Below are 27,485 nucleotides of genomic sequence, written 5' to 3'. Positions count from 1 at the left end.
GCTGTTGAATCTGCGCCTGTTTTTTTAAAGATTGGGATGATGGTGGCTGATTTGTGACAAGGAGGGACAATTCCTGACTTGAGGGTCTCATTGAGAAAGGTAAGAGGAGGGGAAGGACAGGTCAGGAAGATGTCGCGCAAGATGTAAGCCGGGCAGATGTCGGAAGGGGATCCAGACTTGACGCAAGGGAGCAAAGAGGGAAAAATTTCTTTAGACAGGAGAGTTATATGGTCAAGGTGATAGGTATTGGGTGGTGGGTCGGGGTTTAAAAAGGCAGGGGAAGGAGGAGGAATGTTGGCCTTAATGTCTGCGATTTTGTTAATAAAAAAATTATTCAGCGAGTCACACAGGGGCTGGGAAGGTACCGGTTTGGAGGTGGTCCTGTCCGAAGAGGCCAATTCAAAGACTGTGGCGAAAATTTCTCTGGGTTGGTTCTCTGCCCGGAGGATCTTGTTCGAGAAATAGCTGGTTTTGTTTTAGCGTCTAGGATGGCTTTCTTGTACTCAGCCTGTATGGAGGAGTACAATGATTTAGAGGCAGTGCAATAAGTACGTCTCCAAGCACGTTCTGCTCGGCGGACAGCCAGTTTTTTCTCCTTGAGCTCCGGGCTGAACCATTTGTTGACGTCATGGGCACGTCTTACCCTAATGGGTCTTAGGGGGGCCACCTGATCACAGGCATTTGACAACCATTTATTTAGAGTTTCTGCTTGAAGCGGTCTGGCCAGTTCCTCTGTGGCTGGACTAGAGGCTAATAGAGAGGAGCAGAGCAATGGAATATCAACTTTGCCCCAATTACGAGCCCAGGTGTTCTTGGGTGGGGGGGGGGTTTGTTGTCAGGCTTAAATCCAAGGAAAAGGAAATCAAGTGATGGTCAGACCACAGACAGGGGGTGACAGTAGGAGCATGGATAGGGATATTGAGGGACCAAACTTGGTCCAAAATGTGACCCTGAACGTGGGGTGGGGTATGAATATGTGATATAAAATTCAGACTGTGAAGTGATTCCGTGAAGTCTCTGGAAAGGGCGTCTTCAGCCGGATCAGATGGCCAAAAGTTGAAGTCTCCAAGTACCAGGACCGCCGAGTTGTTCACAGCTAATGTAGCTAGCAAGTCCTGGAAAGCTGGAAGAAAGTGCGGCATATTTTTGGGAGGGCGATACATCAAAACACAAGTGATAGGTGTCTGAAAGGAGTTAGAACGTACAACTAAGTAGTCCACTGCTGGGATTGGTGGGTAGGATAATGATTGAAAATGTAAGTCGGAGCGGATAATCAGAGCCACTCCCCCCCCAGCCCCCCCCCCCCCCTGCTTTGCCGGGAGACCGATCTGCCCGAAGAGCATAGTACGAAGAGGGCAGGGCCGCAAGGAAGTTGGGCAGGGAGTCCTGGCAAAACCAGGTTTCCGTGAGGAACAGTAGGTTCGGTTTCTGAGTGTCCAAGAAAATGAACAGGTCGAGATGGTGTTTTTCAGCCGACTGAGTATTTAATAGGAAGGCAGAGATGGTCAGTGTGTCACTTGCTTGAGAAGTGGAAGAACTGAGGCAGGTGGAAGGTCGGGCTAGTGAAGGCAAATTGGGTGGTAGAGGAGGTAAGGGATGAGCACTTAAAATCCCGGCATCCATGATATGCCCCAACGCTGCTTGATTCAAGTCCCAAGGGCCTTGGTGTGCACACAGTGTTTCGGGGGGATAAGAAACAAAATGGGCATAGTGCTGTGCCCCTGACTCCGACCGCGGACGGGCGCAGACGGGCTTGCCTTAGGCGCACCTTTGGTGCGCTGGCGGCGCGCCCACTGCGCGTCTGAGAGATGCACATTGTTATAGGGTGAGAGGAGGGGCGTGGCCTGTGGGCTTGTGGAGTGATGGCGGCAATGATTTTTCCAACCCGCGGTACCGCTTACATCCGCTGCGCGGGAATATCCAGCAAGACTTTAAGGGGAAAGGTGCCCAGAAATAAGAAAGCAGCCAGGTAAAAACAATGAGTGCAAGATACAATTTTTAAAATAACGAGCGTCTCTTCCGGCTTCCCGCCTCAGGAGTCAATATCCTCTAGCGCAAGCTTGTAATGGCAGGCGTAAACCTTTTCAGAGTTCGGGAAATAAAAGGGAAAGTGAACTTGCAAACACTCAGATTTCCACATGAGCAAATTTACACATGCATATTTGCTCATGCTAAAATGCAGTTCACAAATATTTTCTAGGAGTACTATTTCTTGTCCTACTTCTGTAAATTCTTGAGAGTTCACGAAAGCCGTATAGCTGCATTTAATGCAAGGACATATACCATGGGTGCACTTTTGAGCCTTTCTTTATTATTGGGCCCCTAATTTGGTCTGAAACTGACCATGACCTTTTGCGTTTTTTAAAATTCTGTCTCTCTCTCTCTCTCTGTATCGACTGGCTTCACTGTGAGTGACTGCATTCTGCTCTTTCACAAGGAGCATATCGGCACACAAAGTAGTTTTGTTCAGTGACAGTAACTACTGGGGCTCTGTGTGCTTTTTGAGACCAAAACATGTTTTGCTTTTGCAAATGTTTATTATATTGGTGAGGACCCAGCAGTTCCCAAACCAATAAGGTTTTACAAAAATCATGCCAAAACTATTCACATATTGACAAAACTAGAAAGCTGACCACCAATTTCAGAACTACTGGCTTTGTCAATGCATGTTCATTTTTGTTTCCTATAATCTTATTGAAACTGGTTACACTGATTTTCCATTATGAAAATTTTTGGAAAATACCAGTATGCACACAGGTTACTAAATGATGCTGCAAAGAAATGGTACCTGAAATTTTACAGTCATTTAGCGAAATGTTTTTTTTCCTGCTCTCATTTTTTTATGAACATTTTATTTTGAAAGCAAAGAATCTTCTATATAATTTAATTTCAAAAGTGCTTTATTCGAGTATTACTCATAAAAGCAGACATACAAACATATAATAAAAAGCAATTAAATTACAAAGTCATTTAGACGCAAGCACATGGCACAATTTAGAAAATGATAACTCATCATAGATACAGGTGCAAAGTTCATTACTATTAAGAATACCAAAAAATGATAATCACAATGACAATAAAAAATCCTTAAAAATTCATACCATTAAAATTTCATACCGATGATACATTAAATGAGCGTTTACAGAGAATAGACACTAGTCTAGCAGTCTCTGATCAGCTAAATAAACATTTACAGAGAATAAACATTAGTCTAGCAGTCTCTGAGCTATTAATAAACAGTTACAGAGAATAGACAAGTGTCTAGCAGTCTCTGATCAACTAGGCAGTGAGTAATTAACCTACCAGCAATCTCTGCCTTATAACCCACGCCCACCCCAAGTACTTTGCGGTGGCAATTATGATCCAATTTACAGAAGTGGATTTTACAATACGCAGCGCTACCATGCTACTTTTTGTGCCTAAGTTCCTGCACATAGGAGCCAACCAAGCTCGCCTTGGTGCAGAATATACTGGGCAAGAAAACAAAAAATGACCAAGAGTTTCATTTCCTACCCCACAGACTGGACAAATTGCTGCACCCCCTGATTTCCACTTAGATGTTAAATTACGGAGGGGGAGGGAACCTACCCTCAATTGGAAGAGCAGTTTTCTGTCCATGGGGTTCGATATGTAATCCCAGTACATTTCATAAATAGGGTACATCTTAACTTCTAGGAAACTGGTGGTCATAGACCCACTGGTAGTACTGAGCATACTCCTATTAACAACATATTCCCCAATTTTTTTTTTTAAAGTAGACTTAGTGGGAAATGAAGCCCCAGCTGGATCGGTCCATAAAGCATTTAGTCCTAATTCGAACAATGCAATCTTTAATGTTTTAAACCATCTGATTTTATTATAACGGTCAGCTTTAATAACATCTATGAACCCGTCCGCGTAGTGGGAGAGCTCTGGTGTAGTCCAGAGCCTACGCCAGTATAAAATCGGGTGTAGTTTTGCCATTTCCGAAATTTCTCTCCTACCTAGTTCATAACGCAGGGGCAATAGCGGACTGCTCTGTGGGGTACCTGTCAATGACCTTAAAAATTTATTTTCTGATGTTTGGAGTTCCTGGAAATTTTCATGCCCCCATAGCTCCGCACCGTACAAAGCAGACCCAATTGCTTTTGCCTCATATATTATCAAGGGTGGTTTGATGGGTTTAGTCAGCGATTTCCTATGTTCCTTGATAATAGTGCCAGCTAGTTGCTTGTGCCTTAATGTAGCAATATTAAGATGTTGCTGCCACTTATTGTCATTAGAGATAAGGATCCCCAGGTAAGTAAAGGATTTTACAACTTCCAGAATGCGACCACTCATGGAAATTTTTGATTTAAAAGTTCTGTGTGGATTAAAAACCATGAGTTTTGTTTTGGACGCGTTCACCTCCAGTCCGTGATCTACACAGAACTCATCAAATATTGCCAATGCTTTTTGCAGACCACTTGGGGTTTTGGATAAAATTAAGGTATCATCGGCGAACATTAAAATAGGAACTTTTTCACCTGCAAGAAAGGGAGCATCCACTGCCCGAGATTGCATGCGGGAAACAATACCATTAATAAAAAGGGTGAACAAAGTAGGGACCATAGAGCACCCTTGCCGAACCCCGCGCTCAACGGGGAATTCGGCGGTATCATTTCCATACCTACCCCATCGAATTTTGGCATAATTGCCCTCATGCAATCGCATAATTAAAATCAACAAGTCCCCAGGGACCCCTAGTGTCTCAAGCACTTCCCACAGTTTTGCCCTTAGTACCAGGTCGAAGGCAGCCCGCAGATCAACGAATGCTGCATACAGGCTGCCTCCGCCTAGCACCACGGTCCTCCACTGGATCAGTTGGAAACGAAAGACTTGATCCACAGTGCTGGTTGCCCTGCGAAATCCAGCCTGGAAAGGAGATAGAATGTTGTTATCATCGGCCCAATCGAGCAACCTATTAACGATTACTCGCCCCACTATTTTTCGGATAGTATCTATTAAACTAATAGGGCGGTAATTACAGGGCTGAGCGCGATCTCCTTTTTTGTATACCGGGATGATTACAGCACCCCGCCAGGTTACTGGGATATCTGCACCTCTGGTGATATAGTTTATTAGCAGATGGATGTATTTGCACCATCTTACAGTATCATTCAAAAAAACATCTGCTGGAACCCCGTCAATGCCAGGGGCGCGACCACTTTGAACAGTTTTAAGGGCAGTCAGTATTTCGCTCTGCATGAAAATATCATCGTCTGCTAGTGAAAAAGGCAAGCTTCTACTGTCTACTGTCTGATCTCTGGAAGCGTACTGTTCACTGAAGAATTTAACCCAGGCGTCCTGGGGGACATTGTTAGTACTAGCCTCTTCTAGCCTGTCATGTCCCCATTTGACTATATGCCAGAATAACCTAGAATGATTTTGGTCGCTTGCACTTTTTAGCTTGTTCCAGTGGGCTTCATCCCAATCTTTTTTCGCTTTAGCTATGCACTGCTTATATTGCTTCCTGGCTGATCTAATAGCCTCCAGGTTTTTATTCTTAATTGCATCTCCCAAGGAGGTTCTTGCCACCCTGCAGTCGTGATTGTACCATCTAGCGGCTCTATAGGCACAGATCCTCTTTTTATTTACCGGTTTTAAAAAGTGGCATTTGATTTCATTAAAGAGATCTTCATGGACCTTGGTAATAATAATGTTTTGGCTAGGGGGATACCCAGCCTCACCCTCAAGGGCCATTATAGCCTTATCAGTTGCCATGCTTATTTTTTCTAAAACCAGCGGATCCGTTCTAACGCTTGTCCACCTCAACCTGCGTAAATCATTAGTTGGTACAATCAACGGGGGCAAGGATTCAGCACAAATACTAGGAGCAATAGCATCAGACAGCCACCATTTATGGAGAACACATAGAGGATTGTGATCACTCTCGAGCCTTTCCATAACAACCATATCAATAACAGATGACCATAGGGGCATACTACATATGACATAATCAATGCGGCTCTTATTTCTCCCATTGTTAAAAGTCATGGCTGGTGCTCTGTCTGACTTAGTCCGGCCATTCAAAGCCCTTAACCCATGTTCAAGGCACATAGCATTTAAACCTAGAATATCCTCGGTCCAGCGAGTTATTGGGGTTGTATCGAGTGCGGGGATGTCCCAAATCTTCTCTTTCTCCGCACCTAAAAAAGCCTCACCAGTGTCTAGCGGTTCAAAAGTGCGGTTTAGGTCGCCTGCTAGTATAATGTTATTCCCAGAAGAGTGAATGTCTAGGAAATTATACAGAGACGAAAGGACCACTGATTTTCCTGCACTTCCACCTCTAGCGTATATATTATAAATGTCAATGGAGGTGGATAAGTCCCTCGTAAGTCTAATGAGCTGAATGTCTTTTTGATGGAGCTCCAGATTTTTCACTACGATCTTTAGGGACTGGCGGACCCATATGGTGAGTCCCCCCATCGGACGCCCTTTGGGGCCCTTAGTAGCCGGAACATAAAAATTCAAATACCCCAGAGCAAAAACGGGATCACAGGCCCATGTTTCTTGAAAAATACAGACATCATACTGGCTGACAAACCCAAACCATTCTCCACAGTCCATTTTGGAACAAAGCCCAGCAACATTCCAAGACAATAGGTTCCCGGTGGCATATACCGTAATTGATTCAGAACTGTGATCAGACCCATTCAACATTGCAACATCATTAACATTATCATTTACATTTGCAGAAAATAGTTCTACTGTGGCATCAGGATTACGTGTCTCGTTTTGTGTACCTGTAGAACGACTGTGCTCCCCTATTATACAAGCAGCCGGAGGGATTTGCAACAGAGGCATGCGTTTAATTGTTTGTCAATCACAAGCATCTAGGTTGGAGAGGGCAGAAAATCTGTTTTCCAGGCCTAGACCCCACTCAGCGGAGCCAAAATTCTTACTGCCCCTTTTGGTTACAACGTTCCATTTTGTTCTTAAAGTGCTTGAATTGGGGCCTCTGCCTTTCCGGGGATAGAAAAAGTCTAGAGTCAGTGGAACAATAGAAGTAGATCGTCTCTGTGGAGGGAAGATATTAGGCAAGATGTTTGGTAAAACCTCAGGGTCAGAAAAATTGAGCACGACGCAATCTCCCTTGAACTTTTTTTCCCTGTTCCCAATCCACTCAACCCTTCTAGCATTTACCAGTTCTTCAGATAATTGCTGCTTGCCCCAAGGAGATATGGCCATGTTGTTAGGTAGCCATGATAAGGATTTATTTAGAAGTGATGATGTTGATTCAGCTTCGCCAGAAGCTAGTGGGGGTACATTTGCTAGTACAAGAACTAGTGGCGAGGCTTCCACTACAAGCTCGAATGACCCTTTCGAAGTATTAGGTTCACCATTAAGAGGGGCAGAGGGTACAGCACCAAAGGTGTTATCAGGTGGATTTATCAGTGAAGCCATTGGAAGGTTTGGCACAACAGCAGGAATCAGACCGTTGGATTTGCTCGATTGAATTTCACTCACCAATGGCTGAACACTGGACGTGATGACTTCTGAGAGTTTTCCCACCTCCCCCAGGGTTTTTCCAAGTAAACCTTCCAGTTTGCTTACCTCGGCAGATAATTTGTCAATTTTACTTATCAGAGGTTTGACTATCCCTTTGATTTTTGTGTCCATCAAGCTGCAGAATTTCTGAAATTGGGCGTTAGAAAAGGTCACATAAGTTTCCCCAGTCAAATCATCCTCCTCATCATCAAGTATTTTCCTTGGTGGCGTTGCTACTTTATTTTTAGCTGACCTTAATCCCCCCCCGTTTTTGTATGGCTTTTCTTTTGCCCCCTGTAACCCTCGGTGCAGGAATAGGGACAGCAGTGGGGATGGTGGACTTACTATTTGTAGGAGTCACAGTCACTACTTCATTGTCACTGTTTTCTTCAGTACTAGCTACTATGCCACTGGGCTGGATAGTAACTGTGTCCTGGAGAGAATCATGTGCCACACCAGAGAGGCTGCTGTTTAGTAGAGCAAATGAATCCTCTGTCTCTTTGTCTGCCAGTGGAGATTGTGTAGGTGAGTCTAGTCCCAAAGAAGACCTTCTCTCGCTATTTATTTTCGCCACAACTTGGACAAGATAGTTCTCCATGGTGTTTGTAACTGGGGTTAACTTTTTTCCAGGCATTTATACAGATGGATTGAGAACTTGGTGCAAGATCTTGGCTCACAAGAAATAAAAGGTGTTTGTTTACCTGGTGTTCAATAGTTCAGGAACACTGTGTCCGTTTGTGGGCATAGGAAATGTAGGGCAGAGTCCCTGGCCCAACCCAACCTTGGCCGACCTCGGACGGCCTCAGACGGCCCGCCCTTTGCCCGGGCTTCGCCCGGCGTCCCGCAAGACGGCTCTCTCCTGATGTTATAGGATGGGCGGTGAGGGCGGGGCACGCAGGGGGGCGCTGACCGGATGTCCCGTGGTCAAGCAGGGACTCCTGGGATAGTGAGTCCCTGCCGCGCTACCCCTGCAGCCTCCACAGGTGTTCCTCCTCAATGCAGGCTCGGCAACCAGGCGAGTGCAAACAGCGTTGGTGGGTTTGATAGACCTCCCACGAAGCGAAGCGGCTCCCGCGCAGCGGGAGCGGCAAGCATCAAAAGGCAAGTCAAAGGGGGCGAGCAGGCACCCACGGCGTCTCAATAGGCTGTGAAAGGGTCATCTTCTATATAGCTTTCAAGCTTCTGCAAATATTTACATCAAATCAGAGAGCATTTTGGGAGCATTATACATAGCCTCATGTTGCTAAACTTTGAAAATGTGTGTACACATTTTTATACTGAAACCACTGTCAGTAGTGGAGTCAGAGCCTGCAATATTTACTTTGAGTGCTCACCCTAATAATAAAGACTTTCAATTAATGAACTATAAATACAAGTTTGAATAGCATTAACATATGGACAAAAATATTACCTTATGGTGCTCTTCCCTGATCCATAATGTGATACGGCAAACTGGCAGCCAAAGGGTTTGCGCTGCAGGGGGTTGGGCCTACTCGTCCCAAGGACAAAATACACAAGAAAACGTGTTGCCCTTGATCCCAAACAATATGTCCTGGGTGTTGGGCTATAGGAATTCCACATCTCTGTCTGTCACTGACCGTTGTAAATTTCAAAAATACACATTGGTTTTTCAAAGAACTTTTAATTTTGCTTTTCTCAACTGAATATGCTACTGATTTGTTTATTTTGTATTTTTCCCCAGGTTGCGTGCATCACAAGTCTTGCTAGTAGGAATGAAAGGTCTGGGAGCTGAAGTGGCCAAGAACCTTATTTTGGCTGGAGTAAAAGGACTGACGATGTTAGATCATCAGCAGGTAGGAATGGTCTAACTTAAACACATTTTTTATTGTGGTAAAAAAGGGATTCGGTTAAAGTGAAATTAATCTGGCAAAAGTTTGTAGTTGATTAGTCACACAAAGCTGAATGAAAGTATCTGCTGTGCCAGCAAACTGTGTGATCCCCAACATAGAAATGCAAAAAGTATATTTTTCAGGACAAAAACTTAGCACTGTCATTTGTGTTAACATGTTGCAGCTTTCTCCCAAAAGTGATCAATAGTTAACACTTTTTGCTTTTATGAACAAAAGATTGGATAAGCTCGAAACAAACTCCTAAGTGCACTTGAATTAGGTCTCATAGTCATGTGGAATAATAGTTTGCATATGATTCTTTGCTTCTGTGTTATGTACCTACCCTAATGTACCTATGCCAAGATTAGCTAAAGTTCCTTTGATGGCTTTTTTACTCTAAGGTTGACCTTCTGCTACAAATTGTGTGGGCTCAAATTTAGTGTCTCACACTGCGAAGTTGCTTCTTACAGTTCATACACCCTTGAGAAATTGACCAGGAAAGGCCCATGACCTTTTCAATGGGTACAGGCTGTCAAGAGATAGATTGTACCCACCCACTTAGAAAGGCTCTGATTTCCATCCTGTTAGTGATGACCCTGCATGTGTAAGATGCAGTGTTTTGTGTTTCTCGCATGCACGCTCTACAGCTCTGCATCAGGGGGTGTGAAGGTAGAGCTTATGGTCCCAAGGAATTTGGATGCATTATGCCACTATGTAAACCTGTGGAGGATTTCAAGTTACCCTCAAGTGGTAGGGGATGGTCCTGCAAAGAAACATGGAGATGTGGTTTGAAACGGTTGCCTGTATTTTCTGGCTGCAGTCTCTCTAGCACATACTTGGAGAATAAGAGTACATGCTGGAAAGAACACACCATATTTTACATTTTTTCTCAGATGCTATTTGTTTGTTTACAAATTGAGCACAACACTCACAGCAGGGGTGAATAAGGTGCTAACTGGCCACACACCTTTGCTGTTAACCTTGGCCCAAGTCTCCTACTTAACCTTGCAAAAACCCATATATTTTTCTGATGGTCTGATGGCAACTTCTTTTGTGTTTACTACTTTTTCCAAACTCCCATCTCCTACCTTCTCACTACACATTCTTGAAATGTTCCTCCCCAACACCCCATTGAGCTACTGTGTAATTGTTTCTCAATGGCAAAGCTCTCATACATACACACATTTCACTTCTGGTAGAGGGCCTGGTGAACTTTTAAAGCAGCTGGACTTAAATAGGTGACATGAATTTCCCTGTGCCTGATTTGTCCCTCGATGATGGGATCTTCTATACACCGTTCGCTGAGAACATAGTTTGAAAACATGGGACTATATTGTGCATTTTAGAGCACAGTTTTCAAATACATTTGCTATATTAAAATCACGTAAAATTAATAACCTAAAGAACCATGGAATTTGTTGGCAGTTCTGAAGGGCCGGGCCACTCGTGAAATGTACAAGTTCTTTCATGGTGTGCCAAGTCAGAAACTCCCCAAAGATGCTAGAGAAGGGGCGGGGCGTGGAGGCGGTTCACCTGCAACACAATTTGGTAGAAAACCGTGATAAAACCATTCAAAAGCCAAGCACATGAAACCAGTAATGCACCTCACTCTGAGTTTCAACAAATTATGGCCCTGTGCACTATTCCTCAGGCACCCGCCGTTGTTTGGTACCACTGTCCAGCAGAAGTTAATTGAAACTCCATATGGAAAGGTGAACCCGGAAATAAATTGCAGTCTATAGAAATCCAATAAATGTTGCAAGATATCGGTTTTAGTCTTTCTTTACTTTAAATCCATATACATAATAATCTTGTTTGGACAACAGTCTTTCAGCCACAAAGAACATCCAGCCATCACGTTTCTTTCAAAACATCTTTTCTGAACTTCATCAGGCCTGTAAATAACAAACAAAAAACACAAATAAGAAACTCCACTTGCACATTTGTATGACAGTACAAAACGGTATACAAATATACAGAATAAAACCTAGCATAAAGTAACTACACTCAAAATAAAATGTATTGAGGCATAGGATGCGGCAGAAGAAGACACACTAACAGTTCAACAATGCTATGAACTCCGGTAATAAACGAATACTGGCGACAGGTCCTACGCACTATGTCACAAGCGCTGAATGTCTCCCTCTTACCTGAACCTAGAAAGTGTATTCTGAATGTGTGGGACCCCACTGACCTCACTCGACAGGGACAAACATGGGCTACGCTTGGTCTAGTGGTGGCAAAGCGCAGAAATGGGGAGCAGCAGACCCCCCCCACGTTGGCGATGTGGTGTAGAAATATGGACTTAATCATGGTGACGGAACACACGGTTTACAGAACAAGAGGAAGCCCGCGTAAATGGAACAAAATTTGGGCCCCTTGGAACACCTACATAGGGGAACTATGTGATTTACTTTCGGATGATGATGTAGATAGTTCAGAGGATGAAGATATGGAAGAATAGTAGTGCGATGTGTGAACAAACTGGTTTGTTTCAATGAAGACATGTAATATATACTGAATATTTTGAGACCAGTAGACCTGCTTATGCCTCGATGATCGTATGAACCTGATACTATATGCCTTGTTTGATTGCCTAAGTTATGTAAACAAAACTCATTTACTTCTATGATCAATGTATACATTGCAACTGTTTTTCTTCAATAAAAACAATAAAAAAATAATAAAAAAAGACAAACAGTGTAAAAAGCAAACAAAGTTAACAACTGAAAGGAGAGGTAGCTGGCTTGTTGAGTGTCAGTGCATTGTGATGTAGTGTTCTTCAAAGCTCTTTGTCTACAACTCTTTTCTAAATTGGAACAGTGTTGGGGCAGCCCTTATGGATACTGGGATTCTGTTTCAGATTCTGGATGCATAGATGGATGCTATTGTCGATGTACTATTTTTTCACTGAAGAAGAGGTTGACGGCACTGCACATTTCTATGGATTGAGGAATAAATAGGCTCAGCACAGGGTTGATGCAGTGCTTGACTGTCTTGAAAAGAAAAGAAAAAAAAAAACAATGCTATGAACAAGACTCAGTACTAAACAACAAGGATTGTTATAACTAAACCAGAAAAACAGATCACATTTATCCAGTCATTACCTGCCTATACATTGTAATTGACCAAAGAGACACTAATAATGCAGTATAGCCTCACAAATATATAGTTGCTAACAACTATCAATGTTAGGTGTTTTTTGTGCCTCTAACAGGGTGTAATAATACTACAACATATTATAAAGAAATATTTTAAAAGTATATTTTAATGGACCGTACTATGCTGATGAGTCCCTAATTATCTGACAGATTAGTTTACTGGCTAATGTCTCTTGCCAACGAGTGGTCATATACCTAATCGCAGTTTATCTCCAAAGGAGCATATGAGCGGGACATATCTCATATATATTGAGTTCACAAAAACTTTTCCCTTTTAAAGTTGAATCCTCATATTTTTGTTCGGCAGATGTTAAGTCCTTCAGAGTTATGTCCCTTTTATTTATTGATGATATTGTATCCAAGTGAGCTTTCACAATGTAATACTCTGATGAGGTATTAAAGGTGGATACCCCCAAAGGTGACACCTATCGAAGATAATATAAAAACAACCTAAGTGTATGTGGAATGGCATGGAGAGGAAAGGCAATGAGCAACACATGGTATGAAGTAAAAAAACAAATTGGAAATAACAAATAAGCAGCATGGTCCTTCTATTGTGTAGAACTAACTACTACAGCTCATAAAATTACCCAAAAAACATCTAAAGTCAGATAATGGGTTCAAAGGAGATCAAGAAATGCAGTCCCCAAACTTGAGACTGATAAACATAAAATAATATATTAAAAAAACACATTCTTGTTTCCTTAAATGCAGCATTACATTAACAACAATGATAAGCAAATTCCAAATGTTTTTTGCTTATAGGCTGATTTTGCAGCCACAGACTTTTTCAATGTTTCAAACCACTTATCTAGTTTTAAAATGGATTCTGAGCAACTGCATTTTTTAAAAATTATTTTTTAACAACATCCTTTATTGAGTGTTTACAAAGTATGAACACATCAACTAAGGCCATCAATAACTGTGTCACAGGGAGATCGAGCATACATGGCATCATCATAGCTATAATGGAAAAGTGTATGTAAGACGCTAATACGCAATAAAGGGAAGCCTGAGCCTATTCCACACAAGTAAACCAACACAGTAGGATTATGTCCCGAAAAACATTAAAGCACCAAGGGCGTCAGAGGAACCCCCACCCCTCCTCAAGTGGGGGGGGGGGTCTAAAAATTCAGCTGTGAACATCCCACAATCCTCATGATCATCTCCCACCTTATCATCAAGCCTACACTTTCTCAGCTGCAACCCCACTGCCCACTCAGCCACATCACCCACCCATTGCTTGAAGCTGGGACTCAACTGCCCCATCCAAGTGATCGCCACATGACATTTGGCCAGCTGCAGTAAATGTAAAAACGTAAGTACCATTTTCTGACCTTTTGGCCTACGAGTGCTGCCCAACAGATAAACGCAAAAAGAACAGATGATGAATGGAATGCTGAACCAATCAAACATTTACCCTCAGTCACGGATCTGGGTTAAATCCATAATTTTTTGTTGCACTCTTCGTCATTCCAGTTTGGACTCAGCCGTATGCGAATCAGTCTTGACTATGTTCCCCAGGGGAACAGTCCACCCCGAACTGCCAGGCCAGGTGCTCCCTGGACCAGAAACAAGCATCCTGGGACCAGTTCCGGGTTTTCACCCCTCATCAACCAGGCTAGCTTGAATCTGGTGGCTAGGCGAGCACAGGAACCACGTCTGGGCATTCCCTTCCCATTTAGGATGACAAATGCAAAAATAATAGATTATGGCTGGCATGCTGAACCAATCGAACACAGTTCTGGGTTAAAGCTGTTGTTTTGTTACACACCACACGATTCCAGTTTACAAACAGTGGGTTCCAGCAGACATAGGAGGAGCACTTCCACTCTGACTCGAGCCACCACCCCTTACTCAGAGCGCCTGCACAGGTGGGCAGTTATATGCCCAATGTAAAAAAGAGGCCACAGGTTGGTGGCATCTGGGGCAGACAGTTGGCTTATCGGGAGCCATTTTATGCAAGAGCACCAGTGTTATATTTGTGCGGTGTAGATAATGGAAATGTGTGCGTTTAAAACTGGCATTAGTTGATACGGATTTCAACAGGACACGTAATCTCCCATTGGGCATTCTCAAGGTGCACCCCCAGGCCGTCATGGCTTTGTAGAATAGACAAAGCAAATGACAACCCCTCCCCAGCCCCAACAAGTACCGAACCGTGTGCAACTCCCTCAGAACCTCACTGTTTGAGGTCCATATCTGCTTAACTATAATGGTAAGACTAGCATGTTGTAAGAACTGCCCTGCTCCCAGGCCAAAACTACTCTAGACATCTTTGAAGTAAATATATTCCTCATTGGGGTAGATGCCCCTCAGGGTCTCCCACCCACCCTTATGCCAAGGGGGTAACATCAACTGAATCCACAAGCACCCGAAAGCCTTATAGGTCTCTGAATACGAATTCCCTGGCAAAGGGGGCAAGTTTCAGAACCATTTTCATGGTATGCTCCCCCAAGGAAGCAGTATTTTGAAATAGCCACCCGCAATATAAGGGAAAGTGGTAAGGTATTCCAGAAGTGAATGGACGATCTGAGGCCTTCCGTGACCGTGCCAATGTTATACTGCAGGTGCTATTGTTGCATGTGCGCCACCACCACCCCAGGTAACGAAAACCATACATTTGCACCCGTGCGGCAATTCAGTCAACGTCGCCGTAGAGAAGCACACACAACTGGAACACCAAAGATTTTTTTATAATTGATCGGGGACCAGATAGCTAGCCAAACGTATCCAGCTGCACCAGTCGGAGCTGTAGTGTACGTCTTGGGGCCGTTAGATGAAATAGAGTGTCATCTGCATAAAGTGACACTAGGTGAGTAACATAGCTCAACCTAATCCCCTAGCATTCCAGAACCTAGACGACCAATCGCTCTACCATTGCAGAGCGAAAAGAAGCAGGAGTGTGGGCAACCCTGATGCATTCCCCTGCCAATTATCAGAACATAATTTACCATACTGCACCCTAGGCATGGGAGCTGTATGTTGCAGTTGCACCCACGCACAGAATTGAGGTTCAATTCCCAATGCCCCCCAGCACTCGCATGAGGTACTGCCACTCAACCGTGCCAAAGGCCTTGTCCCTCATGTATTTTTTTTTAACTCTTTATTTAGGACTGATCAAGACAATATATAACAGTTACAAATTATTATATGCATCTATCAGTCGTATTTTAAGTTTTCATCCCATAGTCATTGACGGTTGCAATAATACCAATATCCCATCGTGTATCAGGGAAAATAGAAATAAAAAGTGAACCTAAACATTATATTGTCCACGACTATCAGTGATATGCCACTTATTTCCTACTGTAGAGGGGATCAACAATATTCCTTCAATACCGCCATGCATAACAAAAAGAGGTCAACACTCCCCCTCTCGCCCTCCCCAACATTCCCACCCTCTTCCCTCCCGTCTCCTGGTCGCAGTGGAAATCCCCTGTAGAGTGCCTCCTAACTTTTATTGCAAGTGTTTATCTGTAGTGTAAGGGTTTCAAATAGTCAGTGCGCTGCCCCGAGCTTCAGTATTTCCCATCAATGAAGCTCTGCACACTGTATAGGTATCACGATCTATCGCTCTGTGACGGTATAAGGTCTATCCCTTCCAGATCCAACAGCATGACCTCCCATTCCTGTGCTATAGGATACTTCAGTTGACCTTTCTTCTCCTCCCTTTTAAGAGCCGTCCCCTCTGCTCGGCCCCACTTAACTAGGTCCATCTGCCACAAGGCCGTTCTGGGTGGCCTGGGGGATTTGCACTCATCGTCAATGCCCTGACCGCTAATTGAAGGGCCAAGTCTTGAAATTTCAATTTAGCCTTCAGCGTTTTGGATCTTTTACGGGACCCCACTAGGCAGTATAGCGCCACCTCAGGCACCGGCAGGTGGGTAGTGGTTCTTAGCCACTTGGCTGCTAAGGCAATATTTTACTTTTCATTGATTTTCCATTGAAATCAATGGAAAGTCCATGACGAGTTACCCTTGTCATTAGCGGCGAAGAGGTTAATACCTGGCCTATCTCTGCCCAATATCCCCGCAGGTGTGTACAGGACCAAAGCATGTGGAGGAATCCAGCCTCGTCTTCTCCACAACGTGGACAACAATGGGGGGAGTCTGGGAACATTCTGTGTAGTCTCTTGAGAGTTAGATACGCCCTATGCAGCACCATTACTTGTATAAATCTAAATTTAACATTCTGCGACACTCGCTTGGGATGCTCAATGATAATCTGCCATGCCTTATCCGTCAGTACTGTGTCTGTATCCTGAACCCAAGTGTCCCTAAGTGTAGTAAGTGGAATTGCAGCATGTTCTCTGATCCCTGTGTATAACCAGCGCACCAGATGTCCCCCTGCTCCTCCCATATAATATAGCAGGTGAACCAATTCGTGTTGCGTGGGTTGGAGTCGTGGTGCCCAGGTATTCCGAATGTAATGTGACACTGTAGCGTGTAATAAATATAATCTAGGGGGAGCGCCTGTAACCTGTTAAAAGGATTCATGGTCCAACAGAGTCTCATCTCCAAACAAGCATTTGCAATGCAATAGGTCTCGTATTAGGCAAGTTTGAGCTATTGGTATTGTAAATGACACATTTTTTATTTATGTGTTGGTTTTGAAAATAGCGCAATTAATAGCTTTGTCATTTACAATGCCAATAGTTTTAACTTTCGCAAAGTGACACCTATAGCATTTGTAATGCAATATGTGTTGTATTTACATGACTTAGATGTATTAATATTACAAATAACAATGGCTTTTTAAAAAAAATAATGAATACTTAAATAAAAGTTATTGGAATTTATAATGGCAATAGCTTAAACTTTTGTAAATAACTTTTGGGAAGATTATGTTCAGTGTATTTTATTGTGATGAAAATCCAAGAACAGAAGTGAACTATTAACATCTTTTTGTGACATTTGTAATAAAGCTTGAAACATTGAGAGAACATATTAGAACCAGTTGTTGTTGAATGGTTGCACAGAGTGGTGCTGAGTGATGCTGTGGCTTTCAGTGGTGCTGAGTGATGTAAATGTAAATTGATACTTGTATAGCGCACTACTCACCCGCAAGGGTCTCAAGGCGCTTGTTCGAATACCGCTGTGGAACCCATCGTGGCTTTCCCTGTGAGGCGTCCACTCCTGGGCACCCCCAAGGTGGAGGCCAGGCATCCTTAGCGTTGTGGGGGCCGTTGTGGAAATTAAGCAAGCTATTGCCCAGAGTTGCAGAGTGGGACTCCATGATTGGAATAGGCACCGAGGCGAGAATTATCAGGTCCGTGGAATTTTGAGCCCAAGACCCGCCGAGGCGGGGAATTGAACCCTGGTCGCGGGCTAGACCTCTGCATCAGGGTCTGCCGCTCTAATCATTGAGCCACACTTCTCCACAGTGATGCTGTGGCCTTCAGTGGTGCTGAGTGATGCTGTGGCATTCAGTGGTGCTGAGTGATGCTGTGGTGCTGAGTGATGCTGTTGTTCTGATTGATGCTGTGGTGTTGAGTGATGCTGTGGCGTTGAGGGATGCTGTGGCGTTGAGGGATGCTTTGGCGTTGAGGGATGCTTTGGCGTTGAGGGATGCTTTGGCGTTGAGGGATGCTGTGGCATTGAGGGATGCTGTGGCATTGAGGGATGCTGTGGCGTTGAGGGATGCTGTGGCGTTGAGGGATGCTGTGGCGTTGAGGGATGCTGTGGCGTTGAGGGATGCTGTGGCGTTGAGGGATGCTGTGGCGTTGAGGGATGCTGTGGCGTTGAGGGGTTCTGTGGCGTTGAGGGGTGCAGATAGCGAGCAGGTACAGAAAGGGGAAGGGGGCAGAGAAAAACGTGTGTTTCGTAAGTAAATAAAACTTATTAAACATCATTTCACAGCGTCTAAATCACGAACCTTTAACCCGGATTAGCATTTGGCAGCAGGTCAGCACTAAAAGAAAAGGGTGGAAAGGAAGACAGTGTGGACAGAGGGGAAACAAATGCATGAACAAAGTGAGAGAAAGGATAGAAAGAGAGCAGAGTGACAAAATAGAGAAACATGGAGGGGAGTCGTTTAGAGAAAAAAATGAGGATGAGGGACAAAGGGAGGTAGAAAACAAGACCTTTTGGATTGCAAATGCAGTTTTTGTAAAAGCGCCACATGGCGCGCTTTCACGTTTATGTTGGCCTCGCCCCTTTCTTTAGATGAGCTGTGTGTAAAAAAATATTTAAGGATAAAGCTCGGCAGCCGCCATTGCTACAAAAGTAAATGGAAAACAAATGGTGGCCGCCTGCCCTTTTTTTTCTATTAATTTTAATTTTGAAGCAATCGTGCTTAAGATGTTTAAAGCTAAAACAATTCAGGGCTTCAAACAGTAAGAAAGTGCTATAATTATTGAAATGCTTCAATTCATTGAGGCGGCGAGGCACTGGCATATATTTTTTCCAATAGCGCCCCCTGCTCTGCATACCATACACTGGGTGTTGTCTTTCTGAAACAATATAGTGCAAACTGCATAGCTGCTTAGATTACACCAGCCACCAGAGTGGTGCTGAGGACGATGCAACTGCTCAACTGCCTCCATTGTCACCGGCAAAAAATGCATCTTCTTTTCTGCATTACTCATGTTTAAAAACATCAACATTTGCAAAGCCATCCATTGCAGGGGGCCTTTCTGTAGTTGTTTGAAGGAGTTAACAAAACAGAAGGATGATATCAGCATGCCCGTTTGAGAGGATGAGTTACTGCTCGGCTCTCTGGGCAGAAGGAGAACAAACCAATTGGCTGCACGTCTGTTGCTAATTGGCGGAGGAAGAGGAGGGGAGAGAGGAAGGCCCCACCAGCTGAACAAAGCGTCCGTGATAGGGGAGGCGGGCCATGAAAAGAATGCTGCGAAATGCTAGAGGCACAGGAGGGCGATAGGGCAAGCGGTGCGCATAAGTGAGCAAACCAAATAACAGTGAATTGGTGAATGTACTTCAGCATCAATGAAGGCAAGGTAGAAAGGAAGCGATATTGTAAAGATCATACCTGTAAAGAGTGACAGAGAGGAACAGAGAGAAAGAAAGAAAGTGAGTGAGAGAGAGGAAGACAGAGAAAGAGACAAGCTCTCGGCATTGCTTTGGGGGGGGATGGAGCAGCAGCCTTTGATGTCTGATGGTGTAAGAGAGACAAATGTTGGTGTGTGCGGCTTCTTTTCAAGTCGGGTGGGGGTGCGGGGGAGCAGGGGAGCGAGCGAGTGGGAGGGAACGAGCATGGTGGATGGAAATTGTACAAAAGGAGACTGGACTGTTCCCAAGAGGTACAGAGTCAGACTGATTTGCATATAGCCATTGCTGAACTGGGGTGGTGTGGAGTGCAAAAAAACGATGGATTTAGGCCCAGATCTCTGTACTGGGGTGAATGTATGACATTGTTCTGCATTCTGTCCATCAACTGTGGTTTTTGGATTTACAAAAGGAGACTCAACAGCTGATCTGTGACCTGTAGAATAGTATATTAATTTCAACTCGAGAGTTGGCTTTGGCATCAAGAGTGTCAGCAGAGATTTTTGGCCATATGCCTATTTTGTCAGCAGAGATTTTTGGGCAAATGCCTATTTTTCGTAAGAAAAAGTGCGCAGCTGTCAAGCTTAAATATGAAGCACACAAATAGATAGCGGTATGAGGAGTGAAAGGAATAGAGAACTAAACGTACAGCCTACACGCAAGTAATGCTAAACAAGTCGGTTGGGGGGCGGGGGAGCAGGGGGAACGAGCGAGTGGGAGGGAACAAGCATGGTGGGGTGCGAGGCTTCCTTTCAAGTTGGATGCGGGTGGGGGAGCAGGGGAGCGAGCGAGTGGGAGGGAACGAGCATATGGGGTGTGAGTGAGAAGTGAAGCCAAGCGCTTGCTGGCGAAGCGTCATGCTTGAATACCTCACATGCATTGGGAGGGATCCGCGCTTGTTCAAGAGTTTGTTTCCCCTACTATATGCTCTCGCTATTAATCCCTGCGGAATATAATAGCTCGACCTGAAAAGGCACCCATCTCTTCTATCCCAGTTGCCACCCAGGGGCGCAGTGTATGTCGTGTTATCCTACCCTGTGGTGTCGGGATACCTAATAAGGGGATGTTCGCCGCATATGGCATCGCCGATCAGGTGTATGATAGTGCTCTCATCCAGCACATTAGGGCCGTGTGTAGAAGCGGGTGACAATCTGGAGGGAGCCGACTTTTTGATAACAGGGAGTGTAGCTCCCCCCGCGCCAGTCACTCCGGCGTGAAGTCAATCTCGTTGAGATTCCTGCCAGCCACCCAGTATGATAGCCACTGGAGTTGACTGGCATAGTAGTAGCCACGAAAATCAGAGACTCCCAGGCCCCCCAATCTGGTCCCTAGCTGAAGCTTACGGAGGCTAATGCGTCTTCGACCAGCACCCCAAATAAGGCTAATCAAGATGGTGTTAAGCGTGTTAAACACTTCTTGGGGGACGATCACGGGTAGATTTACAAAATAATACAGTAGGCGGGGGAGCATGACCATCTTGGAGATTGCGACTCTGCCCATAACGGACAGGGGTAAAGAAGTCCAGAAACCTACACTGTTACGGAGTTGTGTAATGGCACGTTTAAGATTACCATCAAATTGGTCCTCAGGTGACCTATAAACCTGTATCCCTAGGTATTTGAACGTGGTCTGGGCTACCGGGATGAGACGCATCCCAAAGCGGATTGAAGTGGGATGTAGTGCGTCTCTAAAATAGAAGCCATTCGATTTTTCTGGATTGATGCCAAACCCGATATCTCCTCATAACGGCAAAAAATATCATAGAGAGCAGTGTGGTCTGCCTCTAGGTCACTGAAATACAATAAAATATCATCCGCATAGATGGATATCAAATTATGTGTTCCTCTGATCGGGATACCCATCTGGTCCCCATGGGCACGAAGAGCTATAGCCAGGGGCTCCAGAGCTAGGACAAATAAAATCGGGGAGAGTAGGCAGCCCTGTCTAGTGCCCCTGTACACCGAGTAACTGTCCGACACATATCTGCCCGTACGCGCCCTATGCCTAGTCCGTGTACAACAGTCTGATCCACTTCAAAAAGGAGTCCGGGAAGCCAAATCGTTTCAGGGCTTCGAACATAAATGTCCACGACAGGGAGTTGAACGCCTGTTTTAGGTCCAATGTTATACAGCCCGCCCGAGGATATTCCCGTGGCGTGGTTGTCATAAGTGCATGCATGTACGTCCCTGAACACCGGGACGGAGTACGTGTGTTCAGGGACGTACTCCGTCCCGGGAGAAGCCCGCATTGGTCTCGGTGCAGAAGAGCGGGAAAGTAGTATTGTAGACGCAAGGCTATGGCCTTACTAAGGATCTTATACTCCGTGGAGAGCATTGACAGAGGCCTATAATTCACCATGTCCAAAGCATCCCTGCCGGGCTTCGGTATTGACGTGACCAGAGCTTGCATAGTCAATGTAGGTAGATGTCTTTCCTCAAACTCCGCCCTGTACACCTTTTCCAGGACCGTCACTAGGGTATCTGAGTAAGTCAAGTAAAACTCCACCGGGAGCCCATCTATGCCCGGTGTCTTTTTGCGGTTGAGAGACTTGATGGCAGCACGTATCTCATGCTGTGTGATGGGCCCTTCCAACTCCCTCTGTATATCATCTGTTAGGACCAGGAAGGAAAGAGCTTGTAGGAACTCGGACACACGTTCCGGGTCCTCCAGATCGAAGGGGGCATACGATGCTCTCAAATGGTCGTGGAACGCTTTGTTAATCTCGGATTGCGTGCGGACCAGGTTGCCCGACCTATCATGTATCTGTGTTATCACTGGGGGTCCGATTGATCTCGTATCAGGCGGGCCAATAGGGTACCAGATCTATCTGCATCAGTGTGCTGACGGCGTAAGTATTCTTTGTGATCAATGGTTCTCAGTGTTTCCAGTACTTCTGAGTGTTCAATGTTTCCTATCTGCAGCTCCCCCTACTTCCCAGGATCCACGCTCGCCTCCCTTTCAAGCCCCTTTAAGCGGTCTTCCACCTCACAAAGTTTTTTTGTGGATTTCCTGTCTGGCACCTACTAACTGACTTATGGCTGCTTCCCGCACTACAACCTTCATGGCATCCCATACCGCCAAATTAGAGGTAGCAGAGTCCCAGTTTTCTTTGAAGTAATTAGTCAGAGTGTCGGACAATGTCGCGCGGGAGAGGCCATCCTCCAGAAGGAGCGGATTGAGCCTCCAGGTAGGCACTGGGGTCGGCACCCTACCCCAGAGGATGCTGAGCGACAGGGGTCTGTGATCGGAGAAAGTTTTGGCCAAATACTCTGGGTTTCCAATCTTTGAAACCAATGATCGTGTACATATGAATCAGTCCATTCTAGTATGTAGGTTGTGTAAGGGGGAATGGTATGAGTATTCCTTATGGTCCGGGTTCGATACACGCCATGCAACTGCCAGTTCCCAGCCCTCTGTCCATGCCATGAATACCTCAGACAGTCGTGATGCCCCAGCCATTTGGAGGGGAGGATGTGATCTATCCAAACCTAGATCTAGTACCATATTCCAGTCTCCTGCCAATACCCAGGGTATACCTGTCCAATCCGAAAGTGCCAGACCGACTGTATGTAAAAACGTATCCTGGTCAAAATTCGGGGCATAGATACTGCCGACCACTATCAATTCGCCATCTAAGGTGCCTTTCACCAGGAGATACCGGCCCTGATCGTCTACTTTCCTCTCTATCTCCTCAAATAGCTTCCCATGTCTGATCCAAATGGTCGCCCCCCTAGAGAAGGCTGAGTAGGTCATAGAATAAATAGTACCTCTCCACTTTTTCCTCAATTTCTGGGCCTCTGATTCTGTGAGCTGGGACTCTTGGAGGAATGCAACCTGTGTATGATGTCTAAGCAGGAATGAGTGAATCCGGTGTCGTTTCTGTATTGCCCCAAGCCCACGCACATTCCAAGTAGTGAATCTATAAGACCCTACAGTGTCAGCCATAATCATCTGCTATCAAGCGCAGGAGTGTCAGTAGGCCCACGGCGCAATCCCATCTAACCAACGACCAGGAGATTTCATACCCTAAATTCCCTTCCAAGAACTGAACTAACGAGGCGCAGAAAGACAACATTGCTGGGCCGAACATGATAAAAATAAACACATAACTCCAAGCACCAGTGCATATGCCAATGGGGAAGTGGCCAAGCACTATTTCGGTCATCTCATCGGTCGCACCGGGTACCGCTGGCTCAACGGTGTACCGCCCTCTGGGCATAATTTTAAGAGTAAACATGTAACCACTGACTGCAGATATCCCTGTGGGGTGAACCAGTAAACCCACTGAGACTGTGTCTGAACAGGGATCGCGCACTCTGCATCCCATCCCAACAGGGCAAAGAAACCAACGAATTTCCACATTATAGGCCAGCAGTAGATACATATCCCAAAACCCATCGATACTTGATAGCAGAGGAAAGCAGTGAGAGCAATAAACAAAATTCACATCATAAAGGATACCATAAGTTGTAGGTTAACCAGTCTGCTTCGAACTGAGCCGTCCGCCTTCTCAGTTGTCCAACATATCATCCGCCGCTCGGGCGTGACAGTAGGGAACAGAACCACACTGTGGTCCGATTCAGAGTGGACTGTGCTGTCGTCCGAGTCGGTTGCAATCGTTCGAGTCCTCCCGGAACGTGCCCACCATCGCCAAGGCTCCTAGCTGGTTTTCCTTCTGTTGCTCCTGCGACGGGCTGTGTCGTCCCACTCTCCTCCTCGATCCTGGGGATCCCTCATCTTCACGCCCCGAGTCTCCCCTTGAGCCACTGGCAGCTGTCTCTTGGGTAGCGTACTGACTCCCATCTATGCCCATCACCTCCAGCCACTCTTCGACATCTGAGGGGCTCTCAAAAAAGTGTGTTTTCCTGCCATGTACAATCTTTAGTCGGGCGGGGAAAAGAAGAGCATATTTCAGCTTGGCCCTTTGTAGGTTCTTCTTCACTGCCACATCCGAGGAGCGCTGTTTCTGGACCATGTTGGTATAATCAGGGTAGAGGAACACCCTTTGGTTTTCATACTGTGTGAGGGACTTCTCTCGGGCCTTCTGCAGTAGGACATCCCTATCCCGGTAATTAAGTATCCGTACAATCAGAGGGAGGGGTGGACGGCCCGGGCCTACCGGTCGGGATCCTATGCGCCCGCTCCACACAGAAATGTGACGATAGGCCTTCCATAGTAACATGGTCCCGGAACCATTGCTCCATAAAGTCCGCAGCACGGACCCCCTCGCAACGCTCCGTAAGGCCTATGACGCGGATGTTATTGCGGCGATTTCGGCCTTCTGCGTCCTCCACTCGCTCCATGAGGGAGGTAACCTGCTGCTGCAGTTGTTGGTAGAGGTGGAGTGGTCCGTCACCGTCGGCGTGAGTTCGGCAATAGTGAGTCCCTGATCTTTCACGTTATCCGCCAGTTTACTGTGGTCTGCTTTCAGCAATGATAAGTTTGTGGTGAGGGTCCCCAGCTGTTGTTCCATCGCCGATCTACAATCCCTTATTTCTTTTAGGATTAAGTCCAGTTTGTCCGCCAGTTGTTCGCCGTTGCGACTCGTCTTGGAGGCACCCGGTAGAACCCGCACATCTCCGGCGCTCACCACGGTGCGCGTGGCCTCAGGGTCTCCCAGTCACTCTTGCACCCTTGCGTACCATGATGTTCCTCAATTGTGCCTAGGCCGTGCTCTGTAAGGTGGGGGCTACGTGGAGAGAGCTCTATCGTGGGGGAATGATCCTGCTTGAGTGGTTCGTCCTCCAGCGCCTCCGTAGAAATGCCCTCTGTTGGGCAGCAGTCCACAGAGCCCGACGGACCGAGGCGGGGGGGGGGGGGGGGCAGCGCCCCGTCAAATTGAAATAGTGGGGGTGTTACAGTCTCCGCAGCCTCCACAGCAGTGTATGCTCGCAATCCCTCAGGGCCTCACCAGCCTCTCCCTGAATCCCCGTCCGCCCTCACCGGGTGGCCTTCTCATCAGGGCTCCACACTCTCAAAGCTCTGGGCCGCTATTTCCGATATCAGCAGAGCCGTGGGTTGCAAGACTCTGGGCCTCGAGAACCTTGTTTCGTCACTCCAGGCCCCAAATCAGAGGGGAGCAGCCAGGGAGGAAACCAAGCAGCACCACGCGCTCTCCCTCGCCGTCGATCCCTGCCCCCGTGTCCAGCCAGGGTCGCAGTAGCCATGTCACACCGTCCCTCAGATTGGGCCCAGACCGTACCTGTGTGGGGGAAGGAGGGGGTCTCACTAACAGTCTTCTCCCCCGCGCCACCTGCTTCCCGGCGTTGCTCTATGCACGCCGCGTTATGGGGGGTCTCCAGGAAGCTCCGTGCTTCCCCCCCTCCTCGGCTGCCTACCCCCGTGTTTCCGCGGACGGCGATCTGGCCCTCCACCGCCACAAGGCCCTGGCAGGCCGGGCACAGTCTTCGCGTCGGGCCCCCGACAGGATCCTCGCCACCGCCGCGGGCCAGATCTCTTCCCCCCTCCGAGTTCCGTGTTACTGCAGGGAGACGTCCCCCGGCAGGCTTCTGGTCTAGCGGAGCGTCGTCCCAACCTGCCAGGAGTGCAGGCCAGGTCACTTCCTGTTCAGCATGTCCCAGCCGTCTCGGGCTCCGTACATACCACAGCTCCCGGCCTCGTCCTGCAGGTGCTGTGTCAGGCCTCCTCCATTAGCATTTTCGGGTTTCATTCGGTCTGTCAGCGGATAGCCGCAGGGCCCAGACGGTGTTCCCCTCACTTCTACTGCAGCCAGGGCTCTTGCAGTCGCTCTATGTCAGGATCAATCCCCCAGGTGGACCCAGAGCTCTAGCAGCAGCCGACCGCCGTCGTGGCTGGCTAGCCACGCCCCCTTGTCCCTCATGTATGATTTGGTTAATTACTGAGTGTAACCGAAGGGACAGAACTTTACAAAGTATCTTCACCTTTAAATTGATTATGGTGAGTGGTCTATAAGAGGACGGGTCGGAGCCATCTGAGCCTGGCTTTAGCATCATAGAAATGCTGCCCTCCTGCATGGACCCAGGGAGTACACCCGCAACTTTAACTTCTACATACACCTCAAACAGGTGCTGGGCAAGAGAGGGGGAAACGTCCTGATGAAACTCCACAGGGAAGCCATTGCTACTCAGCGTCGTCTCCTGGGCAATTGCTGATGTGCCGCCTGAAATTCTTCAAACGTGTGATCCACCTCGAGGTGTAAAATAGTGGTCTCCTCTAATCGAGTGTTCTTCAATGAGGTCAGAAATGTGGATATGTGGTCTAGGTTAGGAGGATGAGGACTGTAGTACACCTGCTCCAGGTGCACTTTAAAAATCTTATCCACAATGCCCCTCTGCGTATATACGTCGCTGTGCTGGGGTGGCTGAAGATGGAGTTTGGAGGAAAGAGCAGTCTTTAGCCATAGAATACAAGCCAGAAACCTCCCAGAGCTGTCACCCTCTGTGGAGAAGTACATATTATGTGTCTAGAAGGTGTCATTAAATTTCCTCGAGGCGAGCTATTATCCCTCCAAATATTTTTCATAACTACAGATGGGTGATTACCTCCCCCAGGAGGAAGTCATACTAGGCTTAGTGTTATGTCCAGGGGGATGTAGATCGAGCTCCCTGTTCAGGATGCAGTTAAAATCATCAGCCCAGATAACATGACTGTCCAGTGCGGAAGACAGTGCACCACGCACTCTTGGGGAAATTTGCCCATCATTAGTGTTGGGACCATAGGGTATGACAAAATGACTACCTCTACACCATCTAGTCTATCCTGGATAAGTAGGTAACACCCTTCACCACCCGCTTCCATGTATGTGAGGGCAAACTGAACCCCTGGAGCTATCCATATAATAACACCCCTAGAGAATGTCAAATCCGCATGGTACAGTTGTCCCCTCCATTTTTTGGCCTGTTTACAAGCCTCTGCCTCATAGCGGTGCAAGCAGATGATGTCCACAGCATGTCGCTTGAGAAAGGAGAGAACCA

General features: G+C 46.3%; 1 protein-coding gene across 1 annotated transcript in view; it reads left to right on the top strand.

Annotated features, from left to right (window-relative positions):
* SAE1 (SUMO1 activating enzyme subunit 1) overlaps positions 1 to 27,485 on the top strand; it is a 372,093-nt gene that overhangs the window by 39,077 nt on the left and 305,531 nt on the right. Inside the window, exon 2 of the mRNA XM_086938482.1 lies at positions 9,212 to 9,323. Coding sequence (XP_086794608.1) covers positions 9,212 to 9,323 — 112 coding nt within the window. The remainder of the gene's footprint in view (positions 1 to 9,211; positions 9,324 to 27,485) is intronic.

Source organism: Lissotriton vulgaris, chromosome 9, assembly GCF_964263255.1.
Source record: "Lissotriton vulgaris chromosome 9, aLisVul1.2, whole genome shotgun sequence".
NCBI classification, from domain to species: Eukaryota; Metazoa; Chordata; class Amphibia; order Caudata; family Salamandridae; genus Lissotriton; species Lissotriton vulgaris.
This window is presented reverse-complemented; position numbering and strand designations above follow the sequence as displayed.